Below are 19,226 nucleotides of genomic sequence, written 5' to 3'. Positions count from 1 at the left end.
GATCTGGGGCATGTGGGATCTTCCCAGACCAGGGCTCGAACCCATGTCCCCTGTATTAGCAGGCAGATTCTTAACTACTGCGCCACCAGGGAAGTCCCTTAGTACTATATTTTTATTTAACCCACTGTATGTAAAACACTTCAAAATATTATCAATATAAAAATTATTGATGAGATAGTTTACTCTTTGTACTAAAATCTTCTAAACGTTTCAGTTTTTAAGCATTTCAATTTCTATTTCATTTCAATTTCTGTTTCTGTTTCATTTCAATTTCAGTTTTTATTTCAATTTCTAAACATTTCAATTCAATGTAGCCACGTTTCATTTGCTTAGTAGTCACATGTGGCTAGTGGCTAATGTATTGTACATTGTAGGTCAAAAGGAGTTAATGATTACTGTATTTGCCAGTCCTTTAATTCTTGTCTCATTAGGACTTATGGTGTTTTAATTTTTTCTGTAAGATGTAATTTAGGTCATACAGGCTTTTATGCTAATTTTAAAATGAATTATCACTCATGAAATAATGAAATACTATATAAATTATTTGTGACAGCTTAATTATTAGTAAGTGGTTGTCCTCAACTCTGGAATAATGAAAGGAAACATTGTAAAGATAATTTTTACCCGAGGGCAGTTGAGATGGTCTTCTTTTGTGATGAGGCTGCCTTGGGTTTGAAAGCCAGAGAATGGAGTTTGGGGAGAGCTGGAGAATGGGAAGATCTTTCTGGAAAGAGTTCATAGCTAATGATGAGTAGTTATACTCTTTGGATTCCTGCAATCTAAGTTGTCTGTTTTTATTTCTTTATCTCACATTAGCAGAGACCAGTAAGATTGTTTGGAAAATGAGCACAGGATTTAAGTATTAAAGTGGTAAGGAAAGTGGGTCAAGAAAGCTAATTATCACCCCACAAGCATGGCCTGTTCTTGTAGAGAATCTTCAAAAGATAATTAAGGGCAGAATCATCTGCTGCTTTTTTCTTGCGGTACGCGGGCCCGTCACTGTTGTGGCCTCTCCCGTTGCGGAGCACAGGCTCCGGATGCGCAGGCCCAGCGGCCATGGCTCACGGGCCCAGCCGCTCCGCAGCATGTGGGATCTTCCCGGACCGGGGCGCGAACCCATGTCCCCTGCATCGGCAGGCGGACTCCTAACCACTGCGCCACCAGGGAAGCCCTCTGCTTCTTTTTTAGCACTTCAACTGCAAGCAGATTGTGGCCCCTATTGTCATATATATTTGATATTGCCCATCTTACCAGTTGCTAACCTCATTTTCTTATTTAGATAGTCAAGTGAAATTAGGAAGTCAGAGGACTACAGATGGAATCAGAGTCTGGCTTTAGCTTTGAGTACAGTATAGTCAAGTGAAATTAGGAAGTCAGAGGACTACAGATGGAATCAGAGTCTGGCTTTAGCTTTGAGTACAGTGTATACTGAATGAAGACTTCTAGACACTCAGCCATCTGCTGCCTCCTAGCAGTAAGATCTAGCTCTAAGATCATGTGTCTATACTGCTTCTTTGAAATATAAATGCTAATAACTATACTTCTCACTTAACTACAAGTTCTGAGAGATATCAAGAGATGTCCCTCCCTTAATAGAGACAAGTCATTCTCCAGTAGAATATGATTATCCAGTCAGTCTGTTTAAGTAACAGAAAACAGTTAGACAAGCAGTTAATTTACTTTGACCCAGCAATCTGCTTCTTAGTATATACTACATTAGGGGCACTCATGCATATATGCCCCAGGAGGCATATGCTAGAATATTCTTGGTAGCATTGTTTGAAATAGTCAAAAAGTGTCCATCAACAGAAAAATGGATGAGTTGTGGTAAACTGTATTAGATTATCTGATAGCAGTAAAAATAATGAACTTTGGATGCACGCACACACACACACACACACACACACACACACACACACACACACACACACCAGGCTTCATCAAAAGAGGTCCTATTTCTTATTCTCTAAATCAAAGTAGGCACAGGGTTGGGAATATAAGAAGAACCTAGCCTAGACAAGCAAAAGGGAAAAAAGAAAAAAAATCCTCATAGCTGGAAAACTTCCTTCATTATATTCAAAGTTATGAGACCTCTTTATATTATGTCTCAAAACTGAGAATCAGAGAAACAATCACAGTTAGCCAGTAAATTCACAATTTCTTGGACACTTAAAAATTTCCAAAGTGAATATAACCTTTTGTCTATCGATCTGGCTAGTTCCATCCATCCCCTTAGGCATCACCTTGTTCAATCGATTTCTCATCATGTTATATTCATCTGTACGTATTTCAATGTTTGAGAATTCCCCCCAACCTAAATTTGATTTAGATAAACTTAATAGAGTACTATCAGTGCTTGGATAAAGCAAATTTCAATGTTGATTTGATATTAAATTTACCCTAATTTTTAAAAAAGCCTGACCAGTGCTAATTTTTAACCAACTGTTGTTAATTTCTTAAGGGAAATTGGATAGCAAAGATATTAGGTCTGATATAAATGTTTGTCTTCTTTTTGGGCCTGTGACTTTTCAGTACAAAGCAGATTTTAAAACTTATGATAGCAGTATTTAGAGGGAGAAAAAAAGGAGGGGACTATAAATTATAATGACAAATATAAAAAGTCATTTATTAGGTTTCACTTTATTTTCTATTTCTTTAGTGGTTTTTGGCAAATTTGTCATATCAAGAAGCACTTTCAGACACAAAAGTTGCTATAGTTAATATTTTGTCCTCAACTTCTGGTAAGAAATTTGTCTTCAAAATCTGTATTATAACTCAAGACCTATTTCTGATATATATGTGTACATATACATATATTTTTATCTTGTTTTAAATTATTTCATTCTTTCTAATGTGTATTGGTATAACTACTATTTAATCTTTAACTTTTGTGCCATAGCCTTGTGCTATTTATATTCCTTCCAATACTTTACAGTATTTTTTATACAACAATATATTAAATTTTTATAGGCTGACTCTGTATTGTAGCTATCTTTCCTTTCACATATTCTTTCTAAAGATCTTTTTTTCAACCCTTTGGCTAAATGTAATTGCTTATTTCATAACTATAATTTGCCCTATGAAAGGTGTTTTATTTTTAAAATTGAATCACCTTCCAAACCTGGAAGATAAAAAAAGTATTTTTGAAGCTGTAAAAATAACTTTAGTTCACATGCTTGATTATGATGAGGTCAGAATGTTACTCTGAATGCTCAGTTTAGCTCTCTTATTAGTTTTAAAATAAATAGGACTGTACTTGATCTGTACTGTTGAAATAAACATGGTTTCATTTGGAGGCTGTTTTTATGTGTGATCTCTGAACATTTCAGCCTAGGTAACTGCAGTCTTATTCTTAGTCATTTAAAAATGACAAAAATTAGTTTAAAAGTTAGGTGTCTAATTAACTTATTTAAACAGTCAAGTTGGTATTAAATAATTTTGACAGTATTTAAGCTAATGTATCTTTTTTTTTATCCTTTTCTCTCCATAGGACTTTTTACCTTAATCCTTGCTGCAATGTTTCCAAGTAACAGTGGAGATAGATTTACTCTTTCTAAACTATTAGCTGTAATTTTAAGGTAAGAATATAGTGTAATAGCTAGTTTATTCTGCTTAAAAATGCAATGTTTAAAGCATTTCTGGTAATGATAGACGATAGTTTATATTATAATATACTGTATAGGCAAAGATAGATGAGGATGAAAGGTTTTAAAGGGACATTATGCTACTCAGCTCTGCATCACATCCTTGGCTAGTTTTTGAAACCTTCCTGGGGAGGGTAACTGGAGGGAGGACCCCAGAGCAGCTTTGGTTCCCGTTCATGCGACTGTGGACTGCTAAGTATTGTACTGACATTCACGTTTAACTGCATGTTAATCCTCATAAGCTCCCAAGTTTCTGTTTCCTTTTCCTAAAACAAGTTCCGCTTTTTGTTTAGTTTTTAGTTTTCACTTCTCCCACTTCTGGAAATCTAACCTGCAGTCTTATCTGATTGTCTCAGCCTCAATCTTTCAATTATTTCTGTATAAATTATCTGGCAATTTTGTATTACTGTTTGTAACACAATACATAAGTATCATTAATGACTAACTTAAATCTTTTACTTTATTTAACTTTGTATCCCTACGAGATTATAAACCCTTGAAGGTCAGAACCTTGTTTTCTACTTCTGTGTGTCATCAAAGGCCTAGCATAAAGCTTTGCTCACAGTCAATACTCAAAACAGCCATGTTGGTTTGATGAAGCTGTTGTTTTTGTGAGAGAAAATCAGAAATCAGAGAAGGTAGCAGAATAATTTACCAGAAAGATTAGTGTTTCTGAACTATCACAGCTGGGTTTGAATCAGAGCTCTGCTTTTTGCCCCTGGGCACTTGCCCTAAACTCTCTGAGAGGATTTCCTAGATGACAAAATGATGATAATATCATCTACTACTTTGCAGTCTTGTTTTAAAGTTTGGAGGGATGTATATAGAAAGTGATTATCGTGGAGACTGGCAATTATCGTAGAGACTGGTAATCACATAAGTGGTGTTTCTCTCTTTTAGATATAAGGGTAACTTGACCATGGTAGTTTCCATGGGCAATCTGGTTGAACCAACTAATTTACCATTTAGACTATGGACACTAGGAATTTATTCTTTTTGCATGATTGGCCCATGTTTTAGCCAAACATATTTTTGCATTAGGGAAATACAGTATATTTGTCATAGGGAAGTGATGAGGTTTATCCAACTTTGTTCAAAATTCATGCCTATTTCTAACTTTTCATTGTCTTAATAAAAGTAGAAAGATACATAGAAATAGAAAGACAGTATAAGGCTGCATGAGGACAGGAACCACATCTCTCTTGTTCATTGCTTAACCTGAAGTTTAGCTAATAAGCAACAGTTGAATGAAGGAATAACATCTTGATTTCTCTACATCCTTAACTTGGTCTTATTTTTACATTAAAATAATGGGATTAATTTAGTTATTTAAATATTTAAGGATAGTTTTACCATTAATTTTGGTTTTACCAGTGAGAGTTAGTGCCATTGCTAGGTTTATATGGGTTTTGATATTTGTACATTGCCAAAAAAGATTGGAAGAGGGATGACAAGTTGGTTAATTTTTTCCTAATTGAAAGGCAGAAGATAGCATAGCAGGTAAGAACACTGAACTCTGGAAGTAGACTGCCTGCGTTTCAATCCCAGCTGTGTGATTTTGGTCAAGTTACTTCATTTCTTTGTGCATTATGTATAATTTTCTCATGTGTACAATGGGAATGATAATAATAATACCTTCCTTATAAGGTAATATTGGGCATTTTATGTGGATTAAATGAGTTAATATAAGTATAGCACTTATACTATACCGATAATATTGTTAGATATTATTAATTAAATCATTAATTCTTTGATAGTTTTACCCAAAGTTGAGATTAGTCTTTATTACTTGTAAATAATTTTGATCTTTGAGGTTAGTCTTTTGAAGGAATTTATTATTTTACTTGTCAGTAATGACTGTTATTCTCATAGCATCGGAGGTGTTGTGCTGGTAAACCTGTCAGAGTCTGAAAAATCTGCTGGAAGAGACCCAATAGGTAAGTATCTGATTCTGCATTCTTTCTGTTAGAGTATACAAGAAAAGTTCTGTGCATGTCATCATGCATGTGCATGTCCACACACATGCGTGCATACACACACACACAGGGTGAGCACTAACAAGACCTTTTTTTTCTTTAACTTTTCCTTTGGAAATAATGTAAAAAAATTAAAAAATATTTCACAGAACTCTCATATAGCACTCCCCCCGATTCTCTTAACTATTTACAATGTACATAACTACAGTACAGGTTTAAAAATCAGGAATTAACAGTGATTACAATAATTTTTATTTAGTCTGTAGATCCTTTTCAGATTTCACCATTTTTTCCACTAATGTTCTTTTCCTGGTCCAACATCATTTATTGCATTTAGTTGTCATGTTTCCTTAGTTTTCTTTAATCTGGAACTATCCCTCAGTCTTTTCTTGTCTTTCATAACTTTAATATTTTTGGAGGATACTGTCCACTTGTTTCGTAGAATGTCCTTCAATCTGAGTTTGTCTGATATTTCCTTACGGTTAAATTTATGTTGTGCATTTTTGGCAAGAATACCATGGAAGTGATATTGTATCCTGATAAGTATATCATATCAGAAGGCACATGATGTTGATTTGTCCCATTACTGGTGACATTAATTTTAAAGTGGTGTGTCAGGTTGCTCTAGTGTAGTTACTGATTTTTCCCTTTGTAAGTAATAATCATCTTGTAAGAGATACTGAGGCTGTACATATATCCTATCCATCATGCTTGTACCTGCCTGCTAATTTTGTCATTCACTTTTGATTCTTGCCTGAAACAGTTACTACTACAGTAAACACATCGTTTTTGATCCATTGTTTAGATTTAACAAAAGAAGGGTAATCAAAATCTAGCTTAACTGGTTTCCTTCTGGATACTTTCTTTATTTTTTATTTATTTTTTAAAATGTTCATTTATTTATTTACTTGGCTGCGCTGGCTATTAGTTGAAGCATGCAGGATCTTAGTTGCAGCATGCGGAATCTTTAGTTGTGGCATGTGGGATCTTTAGTTGCAGCATGCAGGATCTAGCTCCCTGACCAGGTATTGAACCTGGGTCCCCTGCATTGGGAGCGTGGAGTCTTAACTGCTGGACCACCAGGGAAGTCCCTCCTTCTGGATACTTTCTTTAGACATTTAAAGTTTATTAAATACAACAGTGCTTTCTAAACTATTCCTGGTTACTGCTCAGGGAGCTGTGTCTTGAACTGCCTTACCTCTTTCTCACCCAGAGCAGATCTGTATGTGTAAAACAATATATATATTTGTTGTGTGTGTGTGAGAGATTTTGTTGACATGCTTTCCCTTTGCTTTTTAAAAATAGTTTAGTAGTAATAGTAATAATAAATAGATTTAATGAAACACTGGACTTTTGGATAATTGATTAAAGTATTGAATATGGTCACCAGGCAGATAGCACCTTTAACAGCTGTTTTTATTGTTTGTTTGTTTTGTTTTTTTGCGGTACGTGGGCCTCTCACTGCTGTGGCCTCTCCCGTTGTGGAGCACAGGCTCCAGACACGCAGGCTCAGCGGCCATGGCTCACGGGCCCAGCCGCTCCGCGGCATGTGGGATCTTCCCGGACCGGGGCACGAACCCGTGTCCCCTGCATCAGCAGGCAGACTCTCAACCACTGCGCCACCAGGGAAGCCCTATACAGCTGCTTTTAAAGGCTTACTTAAATGTTCTTGCGAGTTAGTATATTAAAGAGAATCCATATTTATTATGCAGGTACTGTGAGCCCTACATTATGTTAGATATTTTAGAACATTAAAAAGTATACATTATGTGTTTACAGTTGTCAAGGAGTTTTTGATTTTAATCAATAATATATGATTAACAAAATGAAGCCCCTAGAGAATAAAATAACACTATATTTAACTATAGTAAGTATTACATTATCTAAAATAGAAGACAAGGATGGAAATTCAGTGGAGTAGAAAGAGGATGCTTGGTGGCAGTGGTGGGACTTTAATAGGGTCTTGAAAATGGTGGTAGAATGTATATTAAAAATTATACATAGCAGTGGGGAGAACAATATAAACAACAGCTTAGAGAGGGAAGGAAGCATTGTTAAGTTGGCTGTGTCAGGTGTCATAATTGCTTATGTAGGGGACAATATGAAGTATGCATTTCAAAATTAAATACCAAAAAGTTGGTAATATAACATGTATAACATTGGTTAGATCATTGAGGTGAATGTTTTTGCATTTATTTGTTTATACTTTAAACTCTTTCCTATATTCCCGGAGGCCATGGATAAGGTGGGTTGTGCTTTATCTTTTCATATTTGAATACTAGTTTCTTGAAATAGGAGCTGACTGTGTCAGATTTTAAATAAGTGTGTGATAAATGAGTTAATGAACAGATGCTTTAAATTATTATCTTGATTTTTACAGGTTCCATTTGGTCTCTTGTTGGAGCCATGCTCTATGCTGTCTATATTGTTATGATCAAGAGAAAAGTAGACAGAGAAGATAAATTGGATATTCCAATGTTCTTTGGTAAGACTATGTTTAACTTGTAAGGCTGTTTACTCTGAATGATTAACTTAGGGTTTTCATTTTTGTTTTTTGGAGGGAATAGGGAAGTCTTCCTCCCCACTCCCCCATATGATTCTTTAAAATCATTAGATTTTAAAGATTATGAAGTCCCATCTCAATGTTTTTCTCTTACCTTGTTCTGCATAGTTGTGCACCTGTGAGGAAACGCTCATTCCCTCAGTGTGAGGTAAAGACATTCCTTGTAACACCTTTTTCAAATTAATGTCTTCAGCCTGTGAATCAGATATTTTCCTCACTGATATGACAGGTTATGCTGTTATAAGTATGTGAGTGTATACCTGTTGTATTATGCATTTTGCCTTTTTTGAAGTGTAAGATTGGGGAAACAGCCCCAAAATGATGCGTATAATACTGTTTCAGTCTATGTACTTGTTTTTACTAAAAATTGTAGGTCTTTTGAAGGTTTTCCATTTGCACTTTAAGACTCAGATTCTTTTATGACATAGATTTTCAAATTATCCAGTTATAGTTTCTGGCATCAATTCTTAATTTTGGTAAATGCCTAATATGATTTATAAATTCTCCTTTGCCTGAAATCAGCTCAGTAAAGAACTTGTGATATCTAGGATTGCAAAAGAAGAACACATTGACAAGATATCTTACAAAAGATATCTGAATATCAATAGATAAAGAAGCATGGTGATGAGAATTCAAAGTGCAGCTTACAGGGAACCAGGAGACATGGACTCTAGCTGTTATAACTTCATTTATCTCATACTCATCTGAAAATGAGAAGATTGGACTAGGTTAGTAGCTGATTTACGGAGGATCCTGGGAAGGTTGGAAGGAGGTGGCATTGCACATGTGAGTCTGGTTCTCAGACTCCTTTGCTGCTTCTGCTGGAGCAATTCTGCTTTGCTGGTTTTTTAGCATTATAATTTAATTTGTAGAAATGATTTTTCTGCTAAAAATAGTTTGTATATCTTCACCTAAAAATGAACAAAAATAAAACCTTTGAAAAGCCGCTAGACTGGGTGATCACTCAAGTTCCTTTCAAGTAGAGAATTCAATAAGTATACTTTAAATATGAAGATAATTTTAATGATGTCTTATTTTAAAGTCATAGAAAATTCCATCTGGAATGGATTAAAATGTTAATGTTTTACAGTGTTTTTTTTTAAGATTGGCAGCTTTCAAGAAAAATTGCTTATTTACTCTTATTGGAGAGTAGTAACAGACATATAACTTGGTTAATCTTCATATGTGCCATGATATGGAAAGCAATATGAATTTGACATGGGCTTTAGATAGGATTGGAGAAGTCGTAGTTAGGGTTGGGACGTGGAGGGTTCTTTCGGCATTGGGATGTGAGCAGAGCATAGCAGGGAACAGTGAGTAGATCCATTGTGCTGGAGTGTTCACTTTAGGGAAGAGCAGAAGTGCATGTGGCTGCCTTCTGGAGGGTCTAGAGAACAGGTGAAGTGATTTGGACCTTTTATCTCTAGATCCAAAAGTTGTTACTAAATGTGGGTATTCATAGGTTTCATAGTTCAGGGAACAGAAAAGATTTGGTTCTTGATAATGCCAAATTTTGCTGTTTTAATTAGAACAACTTTTTAATACTATACAAGCCTTCTGTACGTGTGTTGTTTTGTTTCTTTTTATTTTTATCACTAGGTGTCTTAAGTTGGGTTTCCTAGAAGCAGGGTATGAGACGGGGATTTGGTGCGGGAGATCCATTGAAGGGGTGCTCTGCAGGAAAGACTGGCAAGGGCGTGAGAGGAGAAGAATAGAGAAGGGGAGAGAACCACGCGATCTCTGGTACAGTTGAGGCGTGGCCCAGCTCATTGCAGGTCCCTGGGCAGGGAGCACAGTGGGAGCAGGTAATGTGTCTAGGCACTCCTCAGAGCTGTCCTGGCCTAGAGCCATTAGGATTGGGCTGCGCAGGGTGTGGAGTGGGGAGGGGTGGGGACTTCCAGGGAAAGGCAGACTTGGTCGCTGTCCAAGACAGTCCTTCAGAGAAGGCAGGTCTTGTGAGTCTTCAGCAGCAGATGAGAGTAGGTGCTCCAGCCCTATTAAGATTTAACTAGGCATCCTAAATACTAGTTTATTATTTAGCAGCAAATATAAAATACATACCTACTGTAATTTAATTTCCTTTTAGGAAAGCTCTATAGTTACCTCTGGATCTCATAGTGGAATTGTGGTGTTAAACTATATACAAAGTCCAATAAAAACTACTATAAGATTATAATATTTTTTTCTTTACATTCACATGTTGTAGTCTTATATAAGCTTACGTTTCTATAATAATAATAGCTAACCTTTATTAACTATTTACTCCATGCCATGTACTGTGTTGTATTTTATGTTTGTCTAATCTTCCTAGTAACCTAATTAAATATTGTTTTACACTTATAGATTGGAAAATGAGGTTTACAAGAGGTTGAGCATCTTGCCTAAAGTTTGCCTAAAGATTACAGTACTAGTGAATTGTAGAGCTGGGATTGGAACCCAGGGCAATCAGACTGCAGAGCACACACTTAACCACTAAATATTATAGCCTTCCTTTACACATAGTCCATGCTTAGTTCATACTTGAATAGCTATTGGCGTATGTGTGTAATCTCACAGACTAGCTTATGAGCTCTTGGGAAGGCGGGAAGCAAAAATTTTATCTTTTTAGGGGACCCTCCTCCATTACTCCTAGCATAGCACGGGTGCTTTAAACATAAATATGATTCGAATCAGAGAGTAAACTGTCTAGTTCCTCTTAATAATTTAGGCTGAATACACGCACCAGTTATTCCTTTAAGTTCTAGGACACTACATTATTATAATCTAAGATTAGCAACCCTTCTTTCTGAATTGTTCTAAGTGGTTTGTTCTGCAGTAGTTGCTCCATACAGTGGGATAGTTGAACCTTGAAGACTCAGTGATCACCAGTTGCTTGATAAAGTTTTTTCTTGTGTTGATCTCTCCATAAGACTTACTTAAAAACAAAAGCAACAGGAAAAAGAAAAAAAGTAACAGAAATTTCAGTTAAGGAAACCTGTTGAAGCCCTTTGTGCAAAATCTAACGTTTTCTTGTTGTAGAGTTATAAGTTTGGAAAATTGAAATAAATCACAGTTACTAACTTTTCTCTCTTTTATACATGTTTAGGTTTTGTAGGTCTCTTTAATCTGCTGCTCTTATGGCCAGGTTTCTTTTTACTTCATTATACTGGATTTGAGGACTTTGAGTTTCCCAATAAAGTAGTATTAATGTGCATTATCATTAATGGCCTTATTGGAACAGTGCTCTCAGAGTTCCTGTGGTTGTGGTATGTACTGTTTATTACCCTGTGATTTATTAGTTATGAGTTTATTGACTTTTGGCTAGTTTAAGCATTTCTATTTCTTCTGTCTTCTGATGGCCCCTCCTGTGCACCTTCCCACCCCACACACTTATAGCTTAATACAGTAACCCCATTAGAGCAGGAACTGTGTTTTGTTTTTTTAATTTCTGTGTACCCATTGCATAGAGTAGTGGCTTGCACATAGAAGGAGCTCGTGAATTTTGCTGAACGAATAAATGAATATGAATGATCTGAATTTATAGAATGTTTTAGAAAGTAGAGTGTTATGCTAATTAAAGGCATCATTATCTAATGGACAGTCACACTTAGGAGATGTGTATCCCAGGTATGAATACATGAATTCTAAGTGAGAATCTGGGGACTTTGCTTATTCAGGAGACTTTGGAATGTCTGTTTGGTTGCTCATAGACTTTTTTGTTTTGTTTATTCTCAGGACTTTTCATATGAGTGAGGCAGATATATAAACCCTAAGCTCTGATTAACTTGAGATTTTAACGTAGTTTGATATGTTGTAATATCAACTATGTTGATATATGATAATAATCTTAAAATAGTTTGACAGCAGTATCATATATGGAGTTTAAGAAAACTTCAAATAGAGAGCTTAATACTTACTCCTGTTTCCATCTAATACGAACTTAAAAAGAAACACAAATTGTACCTAAACTCCTAAATGTATTTTATTATATACCATTTAAGACTACTGACTAGTTTTCCCTTGCAAAAGACTGCAACAAAAATAGGCTTTTCCATCAAGTCTTCCTTAATGCTCTGCCTACATTTCTTTCCCCTCTCCAATTAAGGAAATATCTGTATTTTCTTGATATCCTCTGTACTCACTCCCTTTCGTGTAGTACTTAAAGATTTACTTTGTATGTAGTAATTTGTGTAATTAAATTCCTTTGCTGATCTAAAACTCTTTGGTATCAAAATCTGCTCATTTTGTACAAATTATTTGAGGTGCTTGTTTTTTTTTAACCAAAAAGAATTATATATTTTATTTTATATATTAATATATACCATATGTCTCATTCTTTTGTCCTGTCACTTCTTTTGTTCTATCATTTCTCTTGCCTCTTTCCACTCTTGGTTCTGGGCAGATGAAACTGCTTACTGGTAGTGTTTTGATTGAACTTAGTTGCACCATAAGGAATTGTTGATCTTAAACCATTTTTGATGGCAGTTTCATAGGGTTCAACCCGGTGAACCATATGCTTTAAACAATTATGCACTCACTGTATTTTAACAGAAGTTTGTACTCCCTACTTTTCTAAGTTTAGCTTAGATTAAAAAATTTCAAAGCAAGGAGTTTTTACATATTTGAAAGAAGTAATTTAAAAAATTTTTTGGATATTAGACGAGAGAAAGGTTTAGTATGGTTCGTATTACATTGAGACTCATAATAAACATGGACTATACCACAAATTTACAAATATTAAAATACTCATTCTTTATCGAGAGAGTTATTTTTAATAAATATATACACTAGAGTTTCATTATGTCAGCAGATTTTAATGTAGGCTTTGGGGTTGAATGAATATGAGTTGTGACATATGTAATCTCTCTATTATGTGAGCTTTCCTGAGTTTGCTCCCTTGGAAAATTTTGTAGCTAAATAATAAATAACATGTTTTGAAATATTTTTATTCTTTTTGTATTTAACTTTTTTTAAATTAAGAGAGTAATCCATACAAAAGTGTACAAAATGGATTACAATGAAAAGGTAATCTCCCTTCTGCCCCACATTTTCATTTCTTTTCCCCAGAGGCAACCACTATTAACTTCAAAGCCTTCTGCAAAATTGTCTGTATATACAGAAGTGTGTTATCAGTCTCTTAATCCTCCCCACTCCAATTTGTTTTATTTTTAACATGCAAACTATGGATATCATTCTGTACACAAATTACTGTCTTGTAAATCTTTACATATCAGCCACTAGATTCATTTTTTTAAAGCCTATGTAGTACTCTAATCTGTTATGCTCCAATCTATTATGTAACATAATGCACAGAACATAATGTGTTTTACCAGTTCCTTCTTGAGAGACATTTTAGTTTGTAGTCTTCTGCTTTGTAAATAATATGGCATTGAACATCCTCATATATGTTTTTGCATATACATGTAAGTATTCTATAGGATAAATACTGAAAAGACTGAATCAAACGTGTAGACTTTTTATTTTTTCTGCGGTACGCAGGCCTTTCACTGTTGTGGTCTCTCCCGCTGCGCAGCACAGGCTCCGGACACGCAGGCCCAGCGGCCATGGCTCACAGGCCCAGCCGCTCCGCGGCACGTGGGATCCTCCCGGACCGGGGCACGAACCCGTGTCACCTGCATCGGCAGGCGGACTCTCAACCACTGCGCCACCAGGGAAGCCCCAAACGTGTAGACTTTTGATTTTGAGAGAATTGCAAAGTTATTCTCTACAGAAGGAACACAATGTATATTCCCAACTGTGTATATGAGTGTTTATTGTTGACTAAACTGGACACTCAGGATCATATATTATGATCAAAGCTTTGTTTATCCTTACCTGGGGTGGATTTTTCAGGACCTCAAAAAGGTTTATTTTTCAGATATACTTCTACACTCAAGCATTTAAGAGTACTTATGGTTACAACTCAAAAGCAGTAAGTTAGTCAGTAATGAAACAAACTTCATATCCCTTCAATTCTAGGTGTTGTTGGTAATTCAAAACAATTATAAGGAGCATATCTATGTATTTTATACCTTTTTAGATCATTAAAAATAGTTAAATCAGAAGTCATAACCTTCGCGTGTATGATGATTTCTTTCTAGGAAGGCAAGATTATTGTATGTTTAACTATAAGTAGACAACAAACTTCAGCATATATAATCAGGTGCTGAGTAGTATACTAAAGATTTAGAAGTGCAGTTGTGAATTTTTTGGAAATTAAAGATGTGTACTTGTCACTCATTGTTTATTGGAAAAAAATTCTTTTAAGTGCACTGTTAACTCCATATATTGTACTGCTAGTATAGATGTGAGATTATCCACCTAGTCCTCTGTCTTAGCATTTCCTGGAGCATGTTGAATGAATAATAGATCAAATGGGGAATTCCCTGGTGGTCTGGTGGTTAGGACTCTGCGCTTCCACTGCAGGGGGCACAGGTTCGATCCCTGGTTAGGGAACTAAGATCCTGCGTGCCGCGTGCCTCGGCCAAAAAATAAATAAGTAAATTAATTAATTAAAAAAAATAAATCAGATGTATTCAGCCATCAGCTAAATTGGGAAAAGCTGGTGTAAGTCAAACAGGGTTTTTAATACTTCATCTCAGACTCAGTGTGATTCTACTTTGCATTATAAATCTCTAAGAACATATACTGCATTAAAAAAACAACAACAACAAGAGAATTCCCTGGTGGTCCAGTGATTAGGACTCAGCGCTTTCACTGCGGGGGCCCCAGTTTGATTCCTGGTCCTGGAACTAAGATCCCGCCTGCAAGTCTTGCAGTGTGGCCAATAAATAAATAAATTAATTAATTAAAAATTTTTTTAATAAAAAAAATGATATTTGATCCCTGAACCCTCTTTTCACAGATCAGCTCATGAATAGTGGACTAGCGCTTGAGTTTTCTTTACCACATCAATAAGAACTAATTGTCCAGCCTCTGGTGAATACTTCAAGTGACACTTTATCAAGAGATAGCCTCTTTTATTGTAGGACAGCATTGTTAATCCTAACATACACTGAGCTAGAATTTACTTGCCTATAATTTCCATGGGTCTGTAGTCCTAATTATATACATTATGGTTTTATCTTGGCCTATAATTCATTTTCTTCTTATATACCCAAATATCTATTCAATATAATGCTTTCCTTCATTTTTTTCCTTCAACTATATAAAATTATATGCAATTGGTATGTCAAAATTTGATACCAACATTGATAGTTCAAGGTGAAAATAAAATGAAGAGCTTAGGTTTTGGTTAGGACAATTGCTAGAAAAATGAAAAACCACAAGGAAATATCCCTGAAAAATACTCAAGTTCTTTTTTTCCGATATTAAGCCAAATCAAAAGAGCAGCACACATCTAAAGACTACTTTAGTTTTTAATGAGGGTGAGATATTTTTGCTTTAATGACAGACCCACCTGTTGGCTTATCACTTTGTTAAAGTCTGTGTTATGAGGTATTGTCCTGAAATTTTAATATAGCTGTTTCCTTTGTTAGCTGAGTATCAATATCACAAAACTATAACAACTCTTTTGACAGTTTTATTAAAAATGTTAATAAAATATAAGCTATACATCAAAAGTTGAATAACGTCTGTAAGCAGATCTAGAAAATAGCATAAAGTCTTTTGAAATTAGTATACTTATATATTGGATTTTTAATATTTGAAGATAAACTGTAAGAATGATCTTAGTAACTTTATTTTTCATTATGTCTTAGTCCATCCTGAGCTTTTATTTTTGCTCCTGATCTCTCTTGCCTATGTTGTAAGATAGATAGTTTTTGATCATTGTTTTTCTTTGGTTCTTTTACTTTTTTGATATGGAAATGTATATTTTCTTTTTTCTTTTTAGGGGCTGCTTTCTTACCTCATCACTGATAGGCACACTTGCACTAAGCCTTACAATACCTCTGTCCATAATAGCTGACATGTGTATGCAAAAGGTAAGGCAAACTATTTATTAGATATTTTAAGTGTATTATTAAAACAGAGCTAATGAAAGGTAAGGAATGTGACTAAATTATAAAGATGACCATGAATAATACTTGATGCCTTCTCTTCCAAGCTGTTTTACTACAAAGAGATATAAAAAGTACCAAAGAAATGGGTAATGTGTTACATTTTTTAGCCTTTCAATATTTTTCCTTAATTTCTAAATTAAGGGCAGTGTCTTTATATATAGTTCTCCAGTTTTGGAGCTGATTATGTTCCAGATGTTCTTTGGTGAGTCAGTGGTATGGAATAGGGGATATAGTTTAATCATATAAATAGTAGTGTTTTGATTTCTAACATAGACTCCAAAGGTTTCTTAACACTATGTTAATACTCCCATAGATGTGAGCGGCACAGGAATAACGTCGTTTCTCAGTGATTGCTCATTTCTGTCTGGACTCACCAGGGCGGGTGCTCCTTTCCTCGTCTGTGAAGTCCTGGTCTGAATGTGAGGGTTCTTTTGATAAATGCTGGCCGTGATAACATTGCAGAAAAGAGAATTGGGGTGGAGAGTCCCTCCCAGCAGCCCAAAGGGAGAAGTTTCTTTAGTGCTTCTAGGGGTACTAGGGAGAAAAAGATGTGCCACTGGCACACAGTAAAAGATGTGTAGCCTTTTATCACTCAGTTCAATATTTGTAAGCTTTTAATGCCAATATTAAGTAACAAAACGGTGTGTGTGTGTGGTTTGGTTTAATATAATTTGAAGAAGAAATACTTGAAAGCCCAAAGGCTTATAATGCGTAGAAGTTAAAATCAGATTTTTATTTTTCTTTAGATCTTCATGCAGTTTTTAGGATAAAGGCAAAATACTCTCAGTGATATGTATCCTCTTTATTTAAAAAACAATTCTGTGGTATTTAATTTTGTTTTATGGTTCAATAAATTCTAATTTATCTGTCATGGTTAAGAATGGAAATCTTTGTAATTGAGAATTACTTATCTTACATATACCATGCATTTTCAAAAACTGTGAATATTATAAAATATATGTAACAGTAAAGTCATACATCATTAAATCCTTTTATAGATTTAAATAATATCCAGGTCTTTCCATATCTCAGGGTCATAATCTTGAATATCAACCAAAATTATTCTAGTGAAACTAGGGAAGTGCTGCTTACTAGAGGATTTTGGTAGATTGCTGTGTAAATGAACTTTACCATACTGATACTTTGAAAACATTGGCTTTTTTGCAGATTTGAAAAATAAAAATTGAAGGTTAATTTTACTTTTGAATTTTTTAAAAAGAACTGTAACAGCAGATTTAATTTGATTAAATGATTATGTCATTTGCTCAAATATTTTAAGATGAAGGCAAAACACAAGGGAAAAATGTGTGTATATATAATAGATTAGAAAAACATACCAACAGTCATTTCTTGATTGTCTTTGCATCAAGATTAGGGAATCAGTTAAATGAGTAGGCTGGGCCTTTGGTGGGAATTGAGGGCAGGAAGATACCTTCTGGTAAAAGTAGCAGGGTATGCCCCAGACCTCTAATAGAAACATGGTAGGAGAAACCTACTTTCCTGGGGTTTTTTTTGTTCTAATATCCAAGCATATTTATATATAATTTCTGAAATTTTAGCATTTATCAACTTTATTTATTGAGCTTAAAATGTATATATTTTTTAACCTATTGATATTTGGTATAATAGGAAGCATCCCTGATTGTTTTCAGGTTTATATTCAGATATATTCAGGAGTTAGACTCTTTTTGTTTACTTAGGCAGTTTTCATTGTTAATAAATGTCTTCATTTAAAAAAATTGTCTTCATAGCTTGTTGGAAATCAAATTAAATGTTTTTTTAATTATTCAGCAGCATATAAATAACTGCATTGTTAAAAGTGAACTTTGCCTTTAAAAGTCATCTAGAGTTTTACTTACCTTTATAAAGTTTGCTTTTTTCAGTTCTAAAATAGGGTTTTTAGTTGAATATTCATGAAATCATTCTATCAACTATATCTGCATTTTTATTTTTATTTTTTTTATTTTTTATTTTTTTTAAACATCTTTATTGGGGTATAATTTCTTTACAATGGTGTGTTAGTTTCTGCTTTATAACAAAGTGAATTAGTTATACATATACATATGTTCCCATATGTCTTCCCTCTTGCGTCTCCCTCCCTCCCACTCTCCCTATCCCACCCCTCCAGGCTGTCACAAAGCACCGAGCTAATATCCCTGTGCCTTGCAGCTGCTTCCCCCTAGCTATCTACCTTACTACGTTTGTTAGTGTGTATATGTCCATGACTCTCTCGCCCTGTCAAAGCTCACCCTTCCCCCTCCCCATATCCTCAAGTCCGTTCTCCAGTAGGTCTGCGTCTTTATTCCTGTCTTACCCCTAGGTTCTTCATGACATTTTTTTCCCCTTAAATTCCATATATATGTGTTAGCATACGGTATTTGTCTTTTTCTTTCTGACTTACTTCACTCTGTATGACAGACTCTAGGTCTATCCATCTCATTACAAATAGCTCAATTTCATTTCTTTTTAAGGCTGAGTAATATTCCATTGTATATATGTGCCACATCTTCTTTATCCATTAATCCGATGATGGGCGCTTAGGTTGTTTCCATCTCCGGGCTATTGTAAATAGAGCTGCAATGAACATTTTGGTACATGACTCTTTTTGAATTATGGTCTTCTCAGGGTATATGCCCAGTAGTGGGATTGCTGGGTCATATGGTAATTCTATTTGTAGTTTTTTAAGGAACCTCCATACTGTTCTCCATAGTGGCTGAACCAATTCACATTCCCACCAGCAGTGCAAGAGTGTTCCCTTTTCTCCACACCCTCTCCAGCATTTATTGTTTCTAGATTTTTTGATGATGGCCATTCTGACTGGTGTGAGATGATATCTCATTGTAGTTTTGATTTGCATTTCTCTAATGATTAATGATGTTGAGCATTCTTTCATGTGTTTGTTGGCAGTCTGTATATCTTCTTTGGAGAAATGTCTATTTAGGTCTTCTGCCCATTTTTGGATTGGGTTGTTTGTTTTTTTGTTATTGAGCTGCATGAGCTGCTTGTAAATTTTGGAGATTAATCCTTTGTCAGTTGCTTT

General features: G+C 35.0%; 1 protein-coding gene across 2 annotated transcripts in view; it reads left to right on the top strand.

The window, feature by feature from the left end:
• The window catches only part of SLC35F5 (solute carrier family 35 member F5), a 43,951-nt gene that overhangs the window by 17,882 nt on the left and 6,843 nt on the right, over nt 1–19,226 (top strand). Inside the window, exons 8-13 of one of the 2 annotated variants that reach the window (XM_029226092.1) lie at nt 2,660–2,741; nt 3,491–3,578; nt 5,517–5,581; nt 8,001–8,105; nt 11,269–11,428; nt 16,018–16,108. In XM_029226092.1, the coding sequence (XP_029081925.1) occupies nt 2,660–2,741; nt 3,491–3,578; nt 5,517–5,581; nt 8,001–8,105; nt 11,269–11,428; nt 16,018–16,108 (591 nt within the window). Of the gene's footprint in view, nt 1–2,659; nt 2,742–3,490; nt 3,579–5,516; nt 5,582–8,000; nt 8,106–11,268; nt 11,429–16,017; nt 16,109–19,226 lie in introns of those variants that run through there. The other variant, XR_003794043.1, reaches the window with a different exon arrangement.

This window comes from Monodon monoceros, unplaced genomic scaffold (assembly GCF_005190385.1).
Source record: "Monodon monoceros isolate NGI ecotype Baffin Bay Population unplaced genomic scaffold, NGI_Narwhal_1 Super_Scaffold_16, whole genome shotgun sequence".
Taxonomy (NCBI): domain Eukaryota; kingdom Metazoa; phylum Chordata; class Mammalia; order Artiodactyla; family Monodontidae; genus Monodon; species Monodon monoceros.
This window is presented reverse-complemented; position numbering and strand designations above follow the sequence as displayed.